The 23479-nt window shown below is 43.4% G+C and overlaps 1 protein-coding gene across 1 annotated transcript; it reads right to left on the bottom strand.

Moving 5' to 3' along the window:
- Nucleotides 1–799: 799 nt before the first annotated feature.
- On the bottom strand, nt 800–18228 carry LOC122112847 (zinc finger protein 14-like). Its single transcript, XM_042685805.1, has 4 exons — nt 17976–18228; nt 2959–3085; nt 2695–2755; nt 800–2394 (listed from the first exon to the last, which is right to left on the bottom strand). The coding sequence occupies exons 1-4, from the start codon at nt 17994–17996 to the stop codon at nt 903–905; spliced, it is 1701 nt and encodes a 566-aa protein (XP_042541739.1). The 5' UTR covers nt 17997–18228; the 3' UTR covers nt 800–902.
- Nucleotides 18229–23479: the final 5251 nt, after the last annotated feature.

The following is a 23479-nucleotide window of genomic DNA, read 5'->3' as shown; positions in this document are numbered from 1 at the left end:
TGTACCTGGTGTCCTGGATACCTTGGTGTTCCTATCATGCACTGACCTGGTAGCTTGCCATTGGGCAGTTATGCACAAAACAGATTGGACCCTAGAGGTCACAGCAAACCAGGACATTAAACAGGAAGGTCCAGGATACTAACAGCTTGATCTTCCAGATCCTATTCTGGGAGCCCAACTTAACCAGGTAGCCAAACTATACTATGACGTCTTGAGCAGAAGCCAGGGCTACAATATAATGTCCACAAACTGTGTGGATGGCAAGGAGAGATGTTTCCTACAGTTTTGTCCTCCTTGGGCTCAGTGAGAGCCTCTCCTGAAAGCCAGCCCAAATGGTGTTTCCTCTACTCCATGTCAAGAATTCAGCCCAAAGCAATGGTACTCACTGGACACTATACTGAAAATGAATACAAATTGTGGTTGGGAATGGGAGGGAAATACTAGGAGAGAATGAAGAAGGGGTGACATTAGCACAAAAGAAATGTACTCTTTCTGAAATGTATTCTTGTAACACTTCTGTACATCACCTTTATAATAAAAAAGGAGTATTTTTCCCACATTGCTTACATCCATAGGGTTTCTCACCGGTGTATTTTCATGGGTTTTCAATTTACTAGAGAAAAGGAAGAATTTCCCACATTGCTTACAACCACAGGGTTTGTCTCCAGTGTGAATTATTTTGTGTGCTTTAAGGTAACTAGAGGAAGGGAAGGTTCCCACATTGCTTACATCTGTAGGCTTTCTCCCTAGTATGACTATGACTTTTTTCTTGTATTTTACAGTAAATAGAAGGGAAGGTTTTCCTGCATTGCTTCCATCCATGGGATTTCTCTCTAGTGTGAATTCTTTCATAGATTTTACAGTACCTAGAGAGAGTGCAGATTTTCCCACATTGCTTACATCTAGGGATTCTCTTTATTGTGACTTTTTTCATGTATTTTACAGTAACTAGAGGAAGTGAAGGTTTTCCCACATTGCTTACATCTGTAGGGTTTCTTGCCAGTATGAATTCTTTCATGGGTTGTAAGGTGACTAGAGGAACGGAAAGATTTCCCACATTGCTTACATCCATAGGGTTTGTCTCCAGTGTGAGTTCTTTCATGTGTTTTAAGGTAATGAGGAAGAAGGAAGGTTTTCCCACATTGCTTACATCCATAGGATTTCTCTACAATGTGAATTTTTTCATGTGATTTAAGGTATCTAGAACAAGTGAAAGTTTTCCCACACTGCTTACATTTGTAGGGTTTCTCTCCAGTGTGAATTTTTTCATGCACTGTACGGGAACTAGAGGAAGTGAAGGTTTTCCCACATTGCTTACATCTGTAGGGTTTCTCTCCAGTGTGAGTTCTTTCATGTATTTTAAGGTAATGAGGAAGAACGAATGTTTTCCCACATTGCTCACATCCATGGGGTTTATTTCCAGTGTGAATTTTTTCATGTATTGTACGGGAACTAGAGGAAGTGAAGGTTTTCCCACAATACTTACATTTGTAATGTTTCTCCCCAGTATGAGTTCTTCTATGTGTTAAAAGGTGACTAGAGGAACGGAAGGATTTCCCACATTGCTTACATTCATAGGGTTTCTCTCCAGTGTGAGTTCTTGCATGTGTTTTAAGGTAACTAGAGAAAGGGAAGGATTTCCCACATTGCTTACATTCATAGGGTTTCTCTCCAGTGTGAATTTTTTCATGCATTTTACAGTAAGTAGAAGAAGTGAAGGTTTTCCTACAGTGCTTACATCTGTAGAATTTCTCTCCAATGTGAGTTCTTTCATGTATTCGAAGGTAACGAGGAACAATGAATGATTTCCCACATTGCTTACATATATATGGTTTCTCTCCAATGTGAATTCCTTCATGTTTTTGAAGATTACAATAAAAACTGAACGTTTTCCCACATTCCTTACATCCATACAGTTTTTCACTAGGGTGAATTCTTGTATGTTCTTGAAGGGTACTGGAGTTCAAACAAGATGTTCTACAATGCATACATTCATAACACTGTTTAACTTCTGTGTCCATCTCCTCTTTTCTGTGAAAGAAACTGGAATGGCTTAACGAGTTTTTACATTGATTAGCTGCAAATGGACTTTCCTCCTTGTGCATTCTATAGCCAATTTGCCCCTGGTATTTCCTGCAGGAGCTCCCACATTCTGTATGAGTGTTGGAGATCTCTACACATTCCTGATTCTGGAAATATATTCGTCCTGTGCATGCTCTGAAAGGGATACCCATGGGTGAATGAGCAAGGAAGGTTTCTCCAAACACAGAGTTTTTGACAGGTGCTACTCTGGGTAAAATTTTCTTATTCACGCTGTGCTCTACATTCTGTTGGAAGGCTTTGTCACATTGGATATCTTCTTCATCTTCATAATGTCTCTCTAAATATTGAGTTCTGTAAAAACAAAAACAAAAAAAAAACACAGGGACAAACTTTTTTAAAAGCATTAAAGCATTAGAAAGTGTCTCCTGAGCCTTCATGGTGTTCTCCAAAATGGTCTTCATACTGGCATATTTTGTTTAGGTTTCTGAATTTTCAAATTTGGGAACTCCATTTGTACATAACTTAAAAGAAAATTTTTCTAAGATTGAATCCATTTCTGTCTTACGCATTTGTATCATTTGCTTCGTTTCAAAATTTCCCGCCACTCTACATTATTTGAAAGGCAGTACTATCTCTAGTTAGTACAATTACCTTACTTCTGCCCTGGGATTTTTGTAGTTAACTTCAGTATTTTCTTTTTCCTGCTTCTTTTCTAAAATACAAAACATAGAAGTCATTTATTCCTTCAACAAACACTACAGAAAACATATGAAGACTCGCAACTATAATCATGCATCATGTGATCATGGTACATTCACATTGGTATATTCACCCAGATGTTCCATTTTCATTTCAAATGATGCAATATTACTTAAAGGCATGAACAGGACACTGGTTACGTGAGGGAATATTTACCTATAGAGGCCAGGTTTGTCAAGGTTTCCAACATCACATCTCTGTAGAGCTTCTTTTGACAAAGTTTTAGCAAAGTCCATTCTTCCGGGGTAAAATTTATGGCCACATCCTCAAAGGTTATAGTCTCCTAAAATATTCCACATGCAATTCCAAAACAAAGAGTTAAAGTCACAGAAGTGGAAATTAAACTAATTTTATTAAATAAATAAGTATATATAGATAGATATAGACGGAGTTGTCCATATAGTTAAACATTTATATTCCCAGGACTAATTTTCCCTTTAGTACTTCTCACATAATAATTCTATTCTCTTTTTTCCTCCACACAAACTTGTAATTCTCGCACTACTTAAAAGCCGAGATAGGAAGAAAGGGCTAAATAGCAAGAATACTATTGCAACACATACAAAAGAATGAAGTTTGTCTAATCCACATAGATGATTTTGCACAAAGAGATTAGCAAAATAGATTAAAGGAAAGGAAATCAGTCCTTATTGGAATAATATGAAACAAAACTGAGTGATCATGGGCATCTGGCTAAGTTCCAAACTCATCTCCTAACACTCCTGTCTCAAAATTACTGTCCCCATCATAGAACAATAGAAAGTATCAGGAAATACAACTTTGACTGTAAAAATGAATGCCCAAACAATGGAGAAGTTTAATATATGAAAATGAAGGGAGGGGCTGGGAAGGTGGCTCAGTGGTTAAGTGTTTGCCTTGTATGCATGAGGCCCTGGGTTCGATTCCTCAGCACCACATAAGCAGAAAAAAAAAGCCAGAAATGGCACTGTGGCTCAAGTGGTAGAGCGCTAGCCTTGAGCTGAAGAGCTGAGGGACAACGCCCAGGCTCAGAGTTCAGGCCCCCCCCCAAAAAAAAGAAAATGAAGGGAGACAAAAGAAAGTAAAGAAGAAAAATATCTGCAATGTAAGACAAACTAAAGGATTACTGTGGTCAATACACTAATGAACGAACTTATATATGAAAAATACACAAGGAAGACCTATCTAATCCAGATAAGTTTGCACATACTAAGTTCCATGGCCCTGAATTCACTAAACACAAAGGGAAATGTGTAAAACACTATAACATATTTTCAGTTATGTATGAACAAAATGGCAAATGATACATATACTCTACTAATTTGAGTACCTAAAACCGAAGATGTAAGCCACTGGTATCTGGCCACTTGCCATATTTTTTTTTAAAAAAATTATTATCCTAAAAGTGATGTACAGAGTCGTTACAGTTATATAAGTCAGGTACTGAGTACATTTCTTTTTTGACAATATCAAACCTTTCCTCACTTCTTCTCCTTTACCTTCTCATCCCCACATACAAGTTGCTTATTTATAATATAACATAGTCTAATGAGTACCACTGCTGCATTTATTCACCCCTTGTTGATTTGTTTCCTCCTTAACCTGCCAAAGACAGATAAATCCGCAAAGAAAGAAGACAAAATAAAACAACAAAGAATAAAATCTCATTTCCATTTCCTAAAGCTCATTTCGATAAATAATATTTTATATGATCAGATGCACAAAGGCATTACACCTTTGTGTTCTTCTCCTAAGAATATCCTCCGTTGGTCTCACTGTCTGTGAATGTCTGCAGTCCTGTATAACCCATGACATCTATCAATGTCCTGAGAATGTACTATGGATATGTTTTTCCAGTATATTTCACTGTTTGGAAAAAAGGCCCCAACATCAGGCCCTTAACAAATGAAGAAATAGGTTGTGTCTAACCTTATACATTTGGCAAACATACTAAGGCAAAGAAAGATGCTATGAGATTTCATCTAAAAAAATCCACTAATTGCTTATGAAATTTCCAAGGACCTATACTAAAAGAATACTGCTCAGTGAATAATCATACAGGGATAAAACTAAAAGTAGGAAAAAGGCTGGGTGCTGGTGGCTCATGCCTGTAATCCTGGTTACTCAAGAGGCTGAGATCTGAGGATCACAGTTCTAAGTCAGCCTGGGCAGGAAACTCTGTGAGACTCTTTATCTCCAGTTCATCACCAAAAATGTCTAGAGTGAAGCTGTGGTGTGGCTCAAAGGGTAAAGCACTACACTTGGGCAAAAACATTCAGGAGCAGCACTCAGGCACTGAGATCAAAATCCAATACTGACAAAAAAAGAAAAAAGAATTGTAAGAGCAAAAGAAGAATACCCAAACCTATGAAGGGCTGATAGGACAATTGACAAGCAAGTAAATGCAAACGTGATGGCAGAAACTGAAGTCTGCAGCTCCAGCCCTGGCTCCTTGAAGGGTAAGTCTGACACCAACATCACAAAGTAATCAAGATGACAGACTTAGCTAAGCAACACCACTTCTACTGTGAGCCTCGCTACAGGTTTTGATCTGGCAGGGTAGTGACTGTTTATCCCAGCATGGGACATGACTCATCTGCAAGAGAAAAGATTATTATCTTTACCATAGCTCAGAAATCTGAAGAAAGGGCCATCTTGGTAGAGGTCTTCTGTTTGAGACTTAAGTACTTAGGGCCTTTGGAAACAAAGAGCAATCTTAGTTCCAGGTGTCCTGAGAGACCTCAGCACAGTAGCCGGAAGAGAGATGACTAAAAGACATTCATGAAACTAGCCAGTAGCTCATGTCTATACTCCCAGCTACTACAGAGGCTGAGATGTGAGGATCATGGTTGAACGATAGGCCAGGCAGGCCAGTCCATGAGACTCTAATATCCAGTGAACCAGCAAAAATCTGGGAGTAGGGACTGGGAATGTGGCATAGTGGTAGAGCCCTTGCCTTACATGCTTACATCGAACATGGGTTTGATTCCTCAGTACCACATACACAGAAAAAAGCCAGAACTTTTGGCGCCGGGGGGGGGGGGGGGGGGGGGCGGAGAGGGGGGAGTGGCAGGGGAGCGATGGGAAGGGATGGGAAGGGGAAACAAAGGAGGAGGCAACAATGCTTGATAAGAAATGTACTCATTACTTTGTCCATGTAATTGTAACCCCTCTGTATGGTATGTTCACAATCAAAAAAAAAAAAAAAAAAGCCAGAACTAGTGCTGTGGCTCAAGTGGTAAAGTGCTAGCCTTGAGCTAAAGACAGTGCCCAGGCCCAGGGTTCAAGCCCCAGGACTGGCAAAAAAAAAAATAAATCTGGTAGGGAACTCAAGTGGCAGAGCACTAGCTTTGACTGAAAAACCAAAGGGGACATGACACTGCCCTAAACCTAAGTCCCAGGACTGGCCTTTCACAAAAATAGAAAAAGAAGGAAAGAGCAGCTGCAGCTCTGAGTCTGGCACATTCTGCCCAAGTTTACATATACTGTCCAGGTGGGAGATGGCCACCAGAGGTAGTAAAGAAGTTTTGACTTGGGAGAGGTGAAAGCTCCAATGAGAGTAGATTGGTGGCCCCAACCTACATTGTGTGAGCAGTTTCATTTCATTAAAGACCTCTTAAGGAGCTATGGCTGTTGGTAATCACAACCTGAGGCATCGGGATGGATACTGGGCCAAAGAAAATTAGAATACAGAGACACAGGCTGATAAGGGGGTGACCAGGAGTCCCATGGCTCTCCCGTACTTGGGCCCCAAATTCCCACAAGCAAGCATATTTACTTGATTTTGCACAAGAAAGGTAACCATGAATACATGCAAGGAGTAAAGCATCTCTACTAATATTACAATCTCAGCTAAAACATAGTTTGTGAAACACACTGGTTTTTTTATTCTATTGAGACAGGAGATTGCAGCCCAGAAAAAGTCCAGACATGGTGTCTATTTAGCCCAAACTTAACTTGTGAAAGTCCCTGACACAGCTCCTGACCCAAGTAAAAAGGGTGGAGGGGATGGCAATCCAGTCTCTTACCCTCCCAGAGCTGTCTCCTTTAACTCTTTCATGGTCGGCTCTCAGGGTTCCAAGTGCTCTTCAGACAGTGTCTCAACCTCTCAAACCTTTTCCAGGTTTCAGAGTTACCCACATGCGGCAACTTTCCAGCCCTTCAGGAGCTCCTCAACAGGGCAGGGACCAGATATATTTTCTTGCATGTCATCTGCTTTACCCATGATGCACAGGATGAAATCAAATTCCAGTGCTCAAGAAAACCTCCTGCATCAGCCTTTGAAGAGGCTGGGATAACACAATCTTGTAAGCTGGTTGTGTGTGTGTGTGTGTGTGTGTGTGTGTGTGTGTGTGTGTGTGTGTGTGTGTGTATGTTGCAGTGTCTTCAGCTTATTAGAGAAAGCAGTAGGACTTATGACCTTTTCATTACTCGGATTTATGTCTGATAATGGAGAACTGGAAGACATGCCTCCAGCATACCTGCAGATAAAGCAGTATCCTATTTAGCACCAGAGGCCTTTATCTCCATTTTCGGCCAATCAGAATTTGAGACATTTGCACCTGTCGGGGGTGGGGGTGGGGTGTTAATAAAAATCAGGAATAAAATAATGTTCCTATTTATCCACCATTGAAAAAGGAAATAAAAATACAAGGAACGACTCAGATTTCTCTCCAGTTGATTTAGTGCACATATACATGTTGGCAATGATGCTGTTAATGAAGAATTTACTGGAATGCCACAATAGTGGGCTTGACCAATTCGGACCTCAAATATCACCAAATTAGACTAGTAGAAGTATCTATAGGCTGAGCTAAATGTCTTCAAGTTCTACAACCCTAACACAGTGAAGCAGAAATATTTGAGTTTTGCTCCTCCTGAAAAAGATGGCTTCCTTTCCAGTACACTGGCAACTGAATTAAAAAGGATCAGAAACATCACCAATAACAACAAAGATGAGGATGAAGAGGCTACTTCTCCTGTCATTGCTCCATCTCCATGAATACAACATCAACTTCCATTCACTCTGCAATTGAACCTATTCCTGCACCCGGTGGTGATTCTAATGCAGATAGGGATAACAAGTCCCCAGATAAACAACAAAGGGCCAAGATGTCAGATGAAGAGATTATGGAAAACTTAAAAGCTATAGTAAGCATAGGAGATCCTAAGGAAAAATATGTACAATATGAAATTTTTAGACAAGGGTCTTCTGGCACAGTTGTCACTGCCACTGACATAGCAACGAGAGAGGAGGTTGCTATCAAGCAGCTTTCTTGACAGAAACAGCCAAAGAAGGAACTGACCATGAATGAGATTCTGGGACTGCAAGAATTAAAGAGATGAGTTGTTTGCAGTGATGGTATGTCACTTGCTGGTGGTGTAACAGAAACGTGCATGCAGGAAGCACAGGTGGCTGCTGTATGCAGAGTGTTTACAGGCACTGGAGCTTTCACATGCTAACCAAGTGATGCTCACAGACATCAAAATGACAATGTGCTTTGGGGGATGGAAGGCTCAGTTAAATTTACTGATTTTGGTTTTTATGCCCAGATCACCCCAGAGCAGAGTTAGAACAGCATAGTGGATGGCACTAAAGGTGGTTACATGGATAGCTTATAGCCCCCAAATTGACATAGGGTTTCTGGGTACCATGGCAATTGAAAGGTAGAAGGAGAACCTCCATACCTCAATGAAAATGCCTTAAGGGCTTTGTATCTAATGTCAACTAATGGAACCCCAGAACTTTGAATCCAGGGACACTTTTCTCGGTATTTTGGGATTTGTTTAAACATATGTTGGGAAATGGATGAAAAGAGAAGATTCAGCCAAAGAATTATTACAGCATCTCTTCCTGAAACGGGCAACATCATTATTTAGCTTGACCCAGCTAATCATGTTGGCTAAATAAGCAATGAAGACCATCATTCTGTACCCTCTTCTTTTTTTCCATTTCTTAAAAGAAATCTTTTCATATGTGAAAATGACTACTCTTTGGGGGCTTTAAGGAGATGTGCACAACATGGAGAAAAGAAAAAAAAACAAAGCAAATTACTATTCCCTAAAAACAACCAAGAGAAAAATGTAGTAAGATATTTATTACTTTCAAATGAACCCCATTGTAGGATCCCAAAGGAATTGTGGATGTTTTACAAGTATTTGTTTCATCTATTCTTTGTTTCTTTTCTCTATACTTTTCCTTTCCTTTGACTGCTCCTTTGAGTTGTCTGAGAAGTTATTCTCACACCTACATTTAAAGCAAGTATGATAGAAATAATGTAGTGCTTTATATTGGCAAAGAAACTTAATATGGTTGCACATTTTGTATTGGTACATGTAGTACTTCACTTCAGACTTTGAACTGACAAGACAGGGAAAAAAGTATGGTTTGTTTTTTTTTTTTGCCTCACTGTCTCTCTTTTTTTCTAAATATGTGTCAATTTTAGAAATTTCATGGTGGTGACTTTGGACCAGTTTCATGTGTAGAAAGAGGATTAATAGGGGCTGGGAAGGTGGCTCAGTGCTTGCCTTGCATGAATGAGGCCCTGGGTTCGATTCCTCAACACCACATAAGCAGAAAATGCTGGAAATGGCATTGTAGCTCAAGTGGTAGAGCACTAGCCTTGAGCTGAAGAGCTGAGGGATAGCACCCAGGTCCAGAGTTCAAGCCCCATGACTGGAAGGAAGGAAGGAAGGAAGGAAGGAAGGAAGGAAGGAAGGAAGGAAGGAAGGAAGGAAAGAAGGAGACTAATAATTTATATAATTAAATCATTGAGAAAAATAATCCCACTGACTGTTTATCCTTACAGTTCTATTTTCTTTTCTGCCTGTTTCTCCTTTCAGATTTAGCTTCAGGGGCCAAATAGTTTCTTGGTCTAACTCGGGCTTGCTGATATTGGTTGCTGCCACTGTCATTTCCTTCTCTCTTATTAACCCTTCATTTGGCATCAGTTTCTGTATACGTTACAATTTTTCGTTCTACTATCTTTCACAAATATCCTCAGATACCTGCACAAGCAAGTACTATATAATACCATTGAAATTTCAGAATTTAAAACTTGACAATTTTCTACTTTAAAAGGAAAGAAATTTCAGGAGAATAAAACCAATGAGACTCTTGAACTTTGGTGAGTTCTAAAATAGAGGCATGAAAAAAAAGTATCACTTTTGTATAGATGCAGCTTATGACCAGTACACTAAAAATATGTCCTAAGTTGCCATGCTCCCAATTCATTACTTTGATAACTTAAACAAAAGGACCTGTTGATGGAATCATTTGACTTTAATTGCATTTTTTTCAAATAAGTACAATATTCATGTAAAAAGAGAAGGAAGAAAAGTGAACTGTGCTTATTGTGATGGTTTTTATATTTCAAATTTTTAACATAAAAATATGGTCTGTGACAAGACACTATGTTGAAAACAAACTTTACATCTTCAGGCGTGGGGGGGGGCAGGTGAGGAGGGAGGAGTTGGGGAGGGAGGGAAGAAAGAGATAGTAGGGGAAAAACAAAGGAGGGGGTAACAATGCTCCATAGGAAATGTACTCATGTCCTTACTCATGTAACTAACCCCTCTGTACAGTATCTGTACAATAAAAAATACATATTAAAAAAATGGTCTGTGACCTGTAGTATTAATTACTAGAATGCCTTCTATGCTCACATCATCTCTACCTCCTCTCCTCTGTTCCTTCTCTTGCTCTGCTCTTTTACTTTTACAGGAGGTATTGTCTATTCTGACATGCCTGGAACCATGTAATAGGAAAAGATCTATGATCAATTTTGGCATTTTCTTCCCAGCATACTCTCCCAAGGAACTTCATATCACTAAGGCATCCTGCAATAGTACAAATGAGGAATAAAAATAGTTTGTCTGGGATGGGAAATTGGCTCAGTGGTAGAGTGCTTGCCTGGCATGCATGAGGCTTTGGGTCTGATTCCTCTGCACCACATAAGCAGAAAAGGCCAGAAGTGGTGCTGTGGCTCAAGTGGTAGAATGCTAGCCTTGAGCTGAAGAGCTGAAGGACAGCGCCCAGGCCCAGAGTTCAGGCCCCACAACTGACCCCCCCCCCCCAAAAAAAAAAAAATCCTGTTTTGGAGTATTTTGAGGAAAAATGGGAGAGTTATTTCTTATTGGTGCCCTCATATCTGTTAAGATGCACGTATATACTGGGTACCAGTGGCTCACACCTGTAATCCTAACTACCAAGGAGGCTGAGGTCTGAGGATTGGGTTTCCAAGCCAGCCCAAGCAGAAAAATCCCAGTGAGACTTATCTCCAATTGACCGCTCAAAATCCAGAAGTGGTGCTGCGGCTCAAGAGGTAGAGTGCTGGCTTTGAGCGCAAAGAGGTTCAGGGACAGCACCCTGATCCAGAGTTTAAGTCCCACAACTAACCAAAAGAAAAAGGGAGAGAAAGACAGAGAGAGAGAGAGAGCAAGAGCAGGACAGCAGGAGGGCGGGAAGGGGGAGGGGGGAGGGGGGAGGGAGAGAGGGAGAGAGAGATATGCGGGTATAAGGTAAAATGATATTTTCTACTGGTAACAGAAAATTGTTGAAAACTGAGGAAAATACTATAATAAAACTTGCATCTAGTATACTTAATGGCCTCTGTTTCCAATGAAGTTCTTGATTTTATTTTCCTTGAACTGTTATTTGGCCTTCTATACCTCTCACTAAATTAATTCACAGACATAAGCAGGTATATTTCTGGTGGAAAGCTGCAGTGCTTCCTACCTGTGAACAGTTATCTGGAGGAATTATGATAAAGAAGATGCAGCTGATAAAATAGAAAAGCCAGATAAGAAGACTGTGGGCCTCATGACCACTAGAGGGATTTCCATCCTGTGAGAGACCACATTCATGGGGTATGTCCCAGTAGTCCACTTTTATGCTGTGACCCCGCAAAGGGCTTTTCAATTGAGAGAAACTATTTCTGCCTAATACTTAAAGTGATCCTATTTGTAAGGGGGGGGGGGGGGATTTCCCCTTCAACCACGCTGAAGGACATTTCAGGCTTCAATCCATTGGTCTGTTGAGTTTACTTTCTGCTCTTTCTTTATTCTAATACCCTCATGACTCAGTTTCCTCATGAGTGGTTTTGAAGTCTGGAATGGAGCTAGCTCCCAGCGGACTCCTGTCCTTCTAGGGTACTCTGTCCACTTTCTCTTTTCTTTCTTCATCTCCCTTCTGTGTCATTCCTCACCAGTGTCTTTCAGAGAGAGACAGTGCTTACTTTGGCTTAACAGCTGCCAGAACGTAATTGCAAACCTAAGTTCTCGCCACCTCACTGCCATGGCTAGATCTTTATGTAGGTGTACATAGATTTGACTGGTAAACTTAATTTTAAGACCACTGGGAACTTCTCTCTTGCTTTCCTGCCTCTGAGTATACTCTTCTCCAGACCCGCAGATCAGAGGCTATTTGCCATCAAGTCTGTTTCCTTCTGCTATCTGGCCTTCCCTCTGAGAACTCCAAGACAAGTCGGTTCACTGTTTTTTCTCCTGCATGCACCACTGACCACCTCATCCTCACCCGTTGGAGTGGGTAAATGTTCCCTGTAGTTCCATATGGGCATCCTGAGCAAGACCCCGTCCACTATCGCAATTGTCAATCTGCTGGTGTGCTTGGCTCAGAGATGGTCCAGACCTCAGTACGTAAGTGGAGATGTTCCTTTATTGAGTGAAGCATTCTGGTTCTTGCCTTCACTGAATACTCTGGTTGGGGATGCCCTAAACAAGAGTGTCCATCTCTGCTTTTTTTCCTTGCAATATCAGCTATCAAATTTTGTTCCTGGAAATTTCATTCAGCTGTCTTATCAGGGATCTAAAAGTCTTGGAAATTCTGTCACCTCTCTTCCTTCATTTGGCCCCAATACCAATCAGTTCAACCACTTCTTAAATGGAAACACAGCAGCAGGTTGTGGGAAGCTACCTCTGCACCAGCATTTTTTTCCTTCTTCACTCCTCACTTCATTCTTCTTGATCTGCAGTCCAGATTCTCTCAGCTGAACCTGTCCCCTCCCTCTAAGAAAACTCCATCATGTTGACATTCCTTCCACACTCCACATTCTCATAGCTGACAACCTTCTTATCCTCCCAGACTTCCCTGCCTGTGCCCTCCTCCACAACTAGCTCAGAGCTTCCTGCAGGGACAGTTTTCTCCACATTAAATTTATCAGCCAATCCACCCCAGATAGCAGCATAAAACAGCATCAGCTAGAGCAGGGCTCCCAAAGGTCCAACAAATGCTACTTAATGTGGTCTTCAGTCTTTAACAATCAGGATGAGGAGACAAAAAAATTAGGAGACATCTTAAACATCACCTTTTACAACCTGCCATAAGCCCCAAATTACACTGGACTCTGTCAGAGGACCCCCAAAACAAACCTTGGGTCTGCCTGATCCTCCTGGGGCCTGCTTCTGTTTGGACAAAGATAGACATTGGACAAGGGCTTGCCCAAACCCATAGCCCCTCTCTAAGCTTTGCCAAGTTTGTAGATGCACAGGGACACTGGAAAATGGACTGGCCTGGGAGAGAAGCCCTTGTCCTCCTTCAACTACTAGAATGAGCAGGTCTAGGCTCCTTTGTTCCCACTAAGGCCTTCTCTAATGGTGCATGTGAGGAACCTAGGGTCTCTGGGACAGTGGCTAGATGGCAAACACACTGAGACTAGTCTCTCCTTTCCCACCCACCCCCCTTCATCTCTCTCTTTGTCTCGGTGTTCTCTCCCAATTCCAAAATCCATTAACAGGAGCACATGGACAAACAGCATACCCCAAAACAAACCTGTCCAAGTTTATTGGGACTCAGATAGTAATCAATTCCTTTTATCTTTCTTCAGTCTATTCACTTCAAGATATGGATTCTGGAAGTGGCACTGTAGCTCAAGTGGTAGAGTGCTAGCCTTGAGCTGAAAAGCGCAGGGACAGCGCCCAGGCCCAGAGTTCAAGCCCCACGACCGACCAAAAAAAAAAAAAAAAAGATATGGATTCTTAATTTTTTCAGAAATTCTTTCTCTCACTGAAGGGTCAAGGTTACAGATTTCTGGAATTTATTCAATGTCTTCATAGGCCTTAGTGTCTTATTTTTACCAAAAAGCAAAAGGACATCTCTCCACTCACTCAAGTTTACCTAAATAACAGCTTTGCAGTTTATCAAAAACTTAGCTGAGTGCCGGGTGCCTGTGGCTCACACCTGCAATTCTAGCTACTCAGGAGGCTGAGATCTGAGGATCGCGGTTCAAAGCCAGCCTGGACAGGAAAGTCCGTGAGACTCTTATCTCCAACAAACCACTAGAAAACCAGAAGTGGTGCTGTGGCTCAAGTGGTAGTGCGCTGGCCTAGAGCTGAAAAGCTGAGGGACAGCACCCAAGCCCAGAGTTCAAGCTCCACAACCGACCAAAAAACAACAACAACAACAACAACTTAGCTGAAGGTCATTGACAACTTTGAGGTTTATCACCAGGTCAACTGAGTTGCTGTATTAGCAGAAGGCCTTGCTAACACTGATCTAAATGTGTTCTGTTCTTGCTTACCTATGTATACTCAAGAATGGGAGTTCTGTTTGTTGGTGGCATAAATGCAGAGTATTTTCTAAAACCATGTTGTTAGAGTTTAAAAGTTTTCTAAAACATTTAAAAATACAAATTAAAGAAAAAATCAGTAGGGAAATAAGAAAGTGAAAAAGTTTTGAAAACAGATGTGTTGTAACATGTCAGAGAGGATAGCAGGTCTCCTCTCCAACACTAATCGCATGTGCGCATGGATCCCCATTTCCAATGTGTCTGACAATGTGAGCCTAAGTGGAAATTCAGGTATTTATGTTGGTAGCACTCAGAATGGGATTTAAATCCTGGTTCCCTTAAAGCTGGAAGTCTCTTAGGAAAAAGAAGACTGGGGATGCCACATCTCACTGTTCCTTTTCCCTACAAACCTCCATCAATAAGTTGGGAGGCTTTTTCCAGGATCAATCAGCCAGTGGTGCAGCCTCTGCTGAATTCACCTCTCCTGGAGCAGACAGGAGACAGGATAAGATGGGCAGCTCTCCTAGGACTCCAGGTTGCCTGCTTTCTAGTCAGCCTCGTACAAGCTTTTCTTGCAGGCTGCTGAGCCCTGAGAAACCACTACCCCCACCCTCCAGCCCCCTATGACAATGGATGGGTGCATGGTCAGGCATAATAACAGGCCAAGATAAGCGCCAGGGAACTTCCAGTGCCAATATCTCCTTCCCCACACCACACCAGATATGAAGCAGCTTTCAATTCCAATAGCCTCCTCTCCCCTTTCTACTTCTGATCCTGGACCCCACAGAATCCTCACCACTCATCATTTCCCACTCCCTGCGCATTCCAATGTCCTTGCTAATGATCCTGACACTCACTGGACACCAAAACCTGCCAAACCAGCCTTAAAACAAACCAGCTGCAAAGTTAAGTCTATGAGAAAATGACAAAAGCAGATCTGTAGCTCAAGTGGTAGACAGCACTAGCTTTAAGCAAACAAAGACATACACATCCCAGCTGTGACCCAGCAGCAACTGGGCAGCAGAGTCTGAACAAAACTGGCACTTTCAGAATGAAACAGTCCCCACCTTCCTCAGCAGAATGCATCTTTTACCAGTGACACTCCTTATTGGGTGGTTCATGAAGCCCCTCTTACAATCAGAAACAGCCTTTGTACCACAGCCCCACCCTCAAGGCCTGAGTGAACAGACTGGGTTCAGACTGGCTGAATGGACATAGAGGGAAAGAATCCAGGAAAATATCTCTTATCAATTAAGCCTTTAGTCTCTGGGGTGGACCTGAGCTGTTTTGGGATCATTTATACAGCAGAATTTGTTACTGACAGCCATCTTCTCATACACACACACACACACACACACACACACACACACACATACACTCACACACGTGTGTGTGTATTTTGTGTGTGTGTGTGTGTACTTGAGTGCAGGTACTGGGCTTAAACTCAGGCCCTGGATATTGATCCTGAGCTTATTAACTCAAGGCAAGTGCTCTACCACTTGAGCCACAAGTCAACTTCCAAGTCTGTTGATGGTTAATGGGCAAAAAGTCTCACAGACTTTCCTTCCCAAAGCTGGTTTGAATGATGAACCTCAGATCTCAGGCTCTTGAGTAGCCAGGATTACTGTCATGAACCAACAGTGCCCAGCTTTTCAAAACTTCATTTATTTATTTATTTACATTCTTACTTTTAAATCTTCAAGCTACAGTTGGGGTCTGTTGGCTCACGCCTGTAATCCTAACGGGTTAAGGAGGCTGAAATTTGAAGATCCCACCACAGAGTCAGCCTGGGAAAGTCCCAAAGTTTCTTATCTCCAATTAACCACCAAAAAGCAAAAGTGGAGCTGGGGCTCAATTAGTAGAGTGCTAGCCTTAAGAAAAACAATCTCAAGGACAGCCCTGTTTGGCCTGAGTGCAAGCATAAGGCCCAGCACAAATAAAAACCTCTAGGGCCTGGGAAGGTGGCTCAGTGGTAGAGTAAGCACATTTCTAGACAACACACAGGTTGGTACTGGTTTTTAATACATTGTGTCTCCTCATTGACATTACCAGCTAATCTTAAAAGGAATACAAAATTGTGACTAATTTTAAAGTGTTCACATCTTGTTGAAAGAACAATTAAACATGAATCAAGGTTCAAAGGAAAACAGGAATCAACCCCTACTCTGATCATATGTAATATGATTTACTAAAATGAATTCCAGGAAATGGAAACAAGATTCTTTTTGGCTTGCTTTTTCCTTTAGCAGTCTTTTGGGGATAAGGGGGAGGGTACAGAAATGGAGAAACAAAGGTAAACAAATGTAGCAGTGATACTCAGTAGACAGTATGTTGAAAAGGAATTGTACAGGGCAGGAGTGGAAGGAGGAAACTGGGAGAGAGCAAAGGAAAGAGTGACAGTGTTCAAAAGGAAATGTACACATTAGTGCCTTATGGAATAGTAAACCCTCTGTACATCACCTTCATATTAACAGTTTTTAAAACATGAAAACCAAAAGTTAACATCCAGCCTGTTGCTAGGGGGGAGATTACCGGCTTGTAATCCTAGCTGCTCAGGAGATGAGGTTCGAAGATCCCATTTCAATGCAGAAACTAGATTAGGCAGGAACATCAGTGAGATTCTTTTTTTTTTTTTGGGGGGGGGTGGTGGAGGGTCTGGTCGTGGGGCCTGAACTCTGGGCCTGGGCACTGTCCCTCAGCTCTTCAGCTCAAGGCTAGCGCTCTACCACTTGAGCCACAGCACCACTTCCGGCTTTTTTTTTCTTTTTGCCTATGTGGTGCTGAGGAATCGAACCCAGGGCCTCATGCATGCAAGGCAAGCGCTCTACCACTGAGCCACCTTCCCAGCCCCCACATCAGTGAGATTCTTATCTTTAACTAGATACTAAAAAGTAGTAGGGACAACTGTGACACTAGTGATAGAGCAGCAAGCAGCCTTGACTCAAGCTCAGGGAGAGTATCCAGGCCCTGAATACAGTTCGCAGAACTGCACACCTTTTCGCACACTCATACTCATTCACTCACACACAAATATGGAGAAAAATGACTAAGGACGGTAACAGGTAAGAGAGGACAACTGGTCTCCCCTCCAACACCCCAATCACATGTCCATATAGATCCCCATTTCTAATGTGTTTGGAAATGTGAGAGACAGGTGGAAATCCGCCTATTTATCTTGGCAGCACTTAGAATGGGACTGGATGTGGGATTCAAATCCTCCTTCCCTTGAGACTGCAAAGTCTCATAGGAAAACCAGAAGTCTAGCACACCATACCCCCCCTGCTCATTCTCCCCACATACAAATCATAACTAAGTAGATACATTCTCTCCATCAATAAATCAGGAGTTGTTCCCAGCATAGATGCGCCATTGCCGTCCTGGATCAGACAGGATGGATACGACAACACTCCTAGGACTGCCACAAAGCCCCGCTCCAGCCCTGCTTGCAGGCCGCTGGGAGCTGAGGAACCACTGTCTTCACTACTGGGACATGGTCAGGCCCCGAACAGGCCCCGGTCAGCGCCCCGCCACTTCCGGTTCCAACAATTCCCCCCCCCCCACACACACACACACAACTCCAGACACGTGACTGCTTCCACAGCCTTCCCCCGCCCCTCCCCCAGCTCCCCGGCACACGGGATCCCGGCTGCAGAGCGGCGGCGCGCTCACCGTTCCCCGCTCGCTGTGCATCCCGCTGTCCTCGCCTAGGATCCGCAGTCACTGCACACCAAAAGACCCGCGAAACCAGGCTGGAAACCGGAGAGGTAAGTCTGCGAGAGTCTAAGCCCCAAAACGTCAGAACCCCGCTGTGGCCCAAGTGCTAGAGAGCGCTAGCTTTAAGCGAAAGAGCTAAGACAGAACAGACAGCGCCCGGGCGCCGAGATTCCCGGAGCTCCACGGTGGGAGGCTGTGACCAGCGCCGACCCGGCACCAGAAACTGAAAGAAATTGGCTCCCACGGGTTCAAACAGCCCGGACGGGTTCAAACAGCCCGGACGTCCAGCAGCAGGGAGGAAGGGCGGGGGGGGGGGGGGGGGGGGGGTCCTACAAGTGTCGCTTCTCATTGGGCCGTTCCTGAAGAATCTCTTACAGTTAGCCAATCAGAAACAGCCTTTGTGATTGGCTCAGTGTGGCAGACCTCACCCCTCAGGACTAGGTTGGGTTCACTGACCTGGCTGAGTGGAGTTAAAGGGAAAGAATCCAGTGCAGTATTTCTTGTCAGTTCAAGCTTTAACCCGGGGACAGTTCTAACTCAGCCTTGGGATAATTTATAGAGCACAATATATATACATATATATATATATATACATATATTTGTGTGTGCGTGGGGGGAAGAGAGAGAGAGAGCAGATTCCCACGGGAGAGCAGATTCCCACGGGAATCTGCTTTTTTATAACTCCATGCTGCTCCCATGGCCCACTGACCACCCTCCCCTAAGAACCTGGTTCTCAGGAAAACTCATACCTGGCCTGACCTGAAATGCATAATGAACCCTATCTGAAAAAGATAGACTGCTGTATCAAGAGGGTATCCCACTATAAAAACCCACCAAACAAGACCATTTACACTCTAAACTTCAAACAGGACAGGACAAAGAATTTCCAAAGGAGAGTCTGACCTCTTTTCTGGCCTCTTTTCCAGCCCATCTTTTTATCTATCCAAATACTCTATATGAAGGACTTAGCTCTACCCTCTTGGCCCAATGTTCTTATGTATCTAAAGATGAAATATGAAGGGCTGACCCCACCCTATTAACCAGATGTATATGGACACCAGGCAAAACCCAGGTATGAGAGGACGTGTTGATGTACAGGAAGGCAAACCAACCTAAGCCTGCCCATCAGTATTCCATGTAGGCCTAACTGAAAGTTCCCACCTTCCCCAGCCATAGTAGCCTAAAAAGAATTCGTTTCTTGGGCTAGGAAGGTGGCTCAATGGTAGAGCACTTACCTTGCATGCATGAAGCTCTGGGTTTGATTCCTCAGCACCACATAAGCAGAAGAAAAAAAAAGCTGGAAGTGGTAGAGTGCTAGCCTTGAGCTTAAGAGCTGAGGGACAGTGCCCAGGACCAGAGTTCAGGCCCCACAACCCGACCCTCCCCCCTAAAAACAAAAAAGTGCATTTCTTTTGGGGGAAATGACATCCCTTCCCCCATTCTTTACAGCTTTCTTTTCCATTCCAAACACAAGTTGTATGGTTCATTTTCAACATGGTGTCCAGTAAGTACCAATGCTTTGGGTTGGATTTTTGTCACTAGGAAGGGGAAAGATCTTTTGGATAGGCTGCCAGGAAGAAAGGCTCTCAGTGAGCAGAGGGAGGATAAGACAACATAGGACAACATGTCTCTCAGCCTTCAAAGCATTTGGGACAGGCTATGGTGGCTCTGTTTCATACTCAGTAGATCTTGGGATAGTCTGGCCACATAGTTAAGGGGGCTCCCAGAATAGGTTCTGAAAGATCAAGCATCATTAGTGCCAGGGACTGGCCCTACTCCCCATGTCATTCTATTAATTGTCGCAGTCTGCAGTACCCCATACTGTCCAAGAGGTTTTCTGCATAAGCTACTCATAGGCAACAGCCATATTAGTGCACCATTTGAATACCCAGATGTCCGGGACACAACGTACATCAGGATACCAGCAGGCCCTTAAGCTATTCCACTCTGCCTCCACTTACAGTATGCGTCAATAGCTCTCAAGCTTTAGCCATCCAAAACCCCCAGTCAAAGGCACTTAGTGGTCATATCATTGCTAGTGAGGTCTCATACAAATTGTGACCCCCAGGGTGTCCTTCAATACATCCAGAATGTTGCATGTAATGATCCACCTGAGTAATCCTCCAACAAGGAACCAAAAAGAAACAAGGGAGGGGGTGACCAAATCCTGGGGTGATTTTTATGTCCAGTGGAGACTTAACCTGTTGTAATCTACATGCTCAATAGAGCCTTCTCTTAGGGCAGGCTGAGACAAGCCATCATTTCTACCAAGGTTGCTTCCTTTCTGCCAATCTCATGAGACTTATTTTTCTTAAAAGATCCTGCAATGGGGCTGGGTGAAGGAAGAAGTGGCATGTGTTGGTGCAGTTCTATGCAGGGTTTTATTTTGGTTTGTTTTGTGGCAGAGCTACAGCTTGAACTCAGGTGACAGAGGCACTAAAGCACAAGGGGTACTCTTTTGCTCCAGTCTATCACTCTACCACTTGATTTACAGCTCCACTTCCAGCTTTTATGTGCTTAATTGGAGATTCGAGTCCTAAGATCATTTCTGTGAGGGCTAGCTTTCAATCACAATCCTCAGATCTCAGCTTCCTGAACAATTTGGATTATAGTCAGGAGCCACAGGCAACTGACTTTTTGAAGATTCTAACAAGGACTACTTCACACAGTCTTCCTAATAAAGACTACAAAGTGGGAATCCGGAAATCCATATTGTACATCTGGAAACTGAGGCACAATGAAGGGAAATAACAACCCAGGAGGCACCGCCACATCACGATTCCCAACTTTGCTTCCTATACAGTCTGGTCACCAAGGATTTGTGTAATGTCTCACCCAGCTATTGATCTATGTGCTTTTGTTACATCCCCTGTTGTAGAGTATCCCCTCAACACTGTGGTCACTGGGGTGGGATCACCCTCTAGAATGTTCATCATGGGCACTGCAGTGTGTGGAAAGCCATTTGAGGCCTCCATCTTCTTCATGCCAGGATCACCTACCCCCAAGTGTGCCCACCAAAACGTACCCACATATGACCTTAAGGCCCCTGCTTTAGGAGTGAGTGCAGTCTGGTGGCCTGATATCAGGGGAACAACACTCATTAGTCCACCTTTCTAGATTGGCCACACCAAGGCCTACGGGAGAAAGAGGCACCAATAATCCTAATTTCAGTAGGCTGAGATCAGAGGATCATGACTGGCACTCCACGCAGGCAGAAAAGCCCATGAGACCTTTTTTTTTTTTTGGTCAGTCATGGGGCTTGAACTCTGGGCTTGGGCTCTATCCCTGCGCTCTTCAGCTCAAGGTAAGTGCTCTACTGCTTGAGCCACAGCGCTACTTACAGTTTTCTAGTGCTTTATTGGAGATAAGAGTCTCACAGAGGGCTGGGAAGGTGGCTTAGTGGTAGAGCGCTTGCCTCACATGCATGAGGCCCTGGGTTTGATTCCTCAGCACCACATAAGCAGGGAAAAAAAGCCGGAAGTGGCATTGTGGCTCAAGTGGTAGAGTGCTAGCCTTGAGCTGAAGAGCTGAGGAACAGCACCCAAGCCCAGAGTTCAAGCCCCATGACTGACCAAAAAAAAAAAAGTCTCATGGGCTCCACAACCGGACCCCCCCCCCCAAAAAAAAAGAGTCTCACAGACTTTCCTGCCCGGGCTAGCTTTGAACCATGATCCCCAGATCTCAGCCTCCTGAGTAGCTAGGATTACAGGCGTGAGCCACCGGCGCCTGCCGCCCATGAGACTTTTATCACTAGTTAATCCCCCCCAAAAAACCAAAAGTGGAACTATGGCATAATTACTAGAGTACTACTCTTGAAAGAAAAAGCAAAGGGGGATGGAAAGGTGGCTCAGTGGTAGAGTGCTTGCCTTGCATGTATGAGGCCCTGGGTTCCATTCCTCAGCACCACATAATCAGAAAAAAGCTGGAAGTGGGCTGTGGCTCTACTGGTAGAGCGCTAGCCTTGAGCTGAAGAACTGAAGGACAGTTCAGGCCTCTACGACCAACAAAAAAAAAAAAAAGAAGAAAGAAAGAAAGAAAGAAAAAGAAAAAGCAGAGGGACAATGCCAAAGGCCTGAGTTCAAGCCCCAGTACAGAGGGCACCGGTAACGTTTTCCAGCAAGAAACGTACTCAGTATCTGACTTTTATAATTGTAACCCCTCTGTACATAGCCTTTATATTAACAACAAAAATAAAAAAAAATGGTTCTCTGAAAGGATCACAGCCCAATACATGACAGAAGAGGCTAGTAACAGGAGACAGAGGGCAGCTCTGTGCTGACCTGCAGTGTCGCTACCGCCTCGACCAGCAAGGAAGACGCAACACCGAACTCTTCTCTCTGCAGTTTATTCAGGACCTTTGAGTAATCTTCTGACCCCAACCCTGGGGAGAATTCCCCACAGCCTTAAGTACCCGCTGGGTAGCCAACCCTGATACGCCACGTGGGATCCACCAATAGGTTCAGGTACGCGGAAGCAAGCCAGATTCTTTGCCTTATCCACATAAGGAGTTGTTTACCACAGAGAGCATTCGCCATCAGAGGGCGGAAGCCGGCGCCATCTTCCAGGTGCGGCCTCTCATAGCTCTCTACACTGCAGGATCACTGTGCAGTGCTCTTGAGCGAGCTTTGCCATCATTGCCCAAAGTAGAGGAGGGGGCCCACTTAGTGAAAGGCAAAAAGACACAAGTAGAGTTCATGTTCTTGGGAACCAGCCTTGAGTAGAAATAGCTAAGGGAGAGCATAAGGCCCTGAGTTCAAACCCTAGTACCAACACACACACACATACATATGCACACACACACACACACAGACTGTTTATTTATAAAATAGTATCAAGCTGATCTCCAGGAAAAGGAAACAGGCAGTTGTTTTGTGTGTTTGATTTTTTTCTTTTTTTTAAATTTTATGGATTCATGTACTAAGTTCTATAAGCAGATAAGCAATGATAGAATAGGCAAATACAAACATTAAAAAGCTTTAAAAATTTTTTGTTTTGGTCAGTTGTGGGGCTTGAACTCTGGGCTTGGGTGCTGTCCCTCAGCTCTTCAGCTCAAAGCAAGCGTTCTACCGCTGGAGCCACAGCGCTTCCCGTTTTCTAGTGGTTTATTGGAGATAAGTGTGTCCCGACCCACAGGACGTCAACAAGGGCGGTGACCTAAGCGAGAAGGAATGAAGGGACAAGAGACACGAAGAATGACAGCAAGACAGGGATTCTGATCAAGCTGCAAATTTTTATTTTTCATACATGCTTGGAATAAGGAAGCTTTTTCATTGGTCGTTAAGGAAGCTTTTTCATTGGCCGTAGCTGCAGGATGTTTGCGTAAGGCAGGATGAAAGGGTCAGATTCCTGAGAGTGGTTCTGTAAACTCAGCCACAAGATGTTCCAGTGAGATCGTCAAGCCTATCATGTTGAGAGACTCAACTTTTGGCTCCCCACATCTCCCCCTTTCTTATTTAGAA

The sequence above is a fragment of the Dipodomys spectabilis genome, unplaced genomic scaffold, assembly GCF_019054845.1.
Source record: "Dipodomys spectabilis isolate Male_0828 unplaced genomic scaffold, ASM1905484v1 ptg000095l, whole genome shotgun sequence".
NCBI classification, from domain to species: domain Eukaryota; kingdom Metazoa; phylum Chordata; class Mammalia; order Rodentia; family Heteromyidae; genus Dipodomys; species Dipodomys spectabilis.
This window is presented reverse-complemented; position numbering and strand designations above follow the sequence as displayed.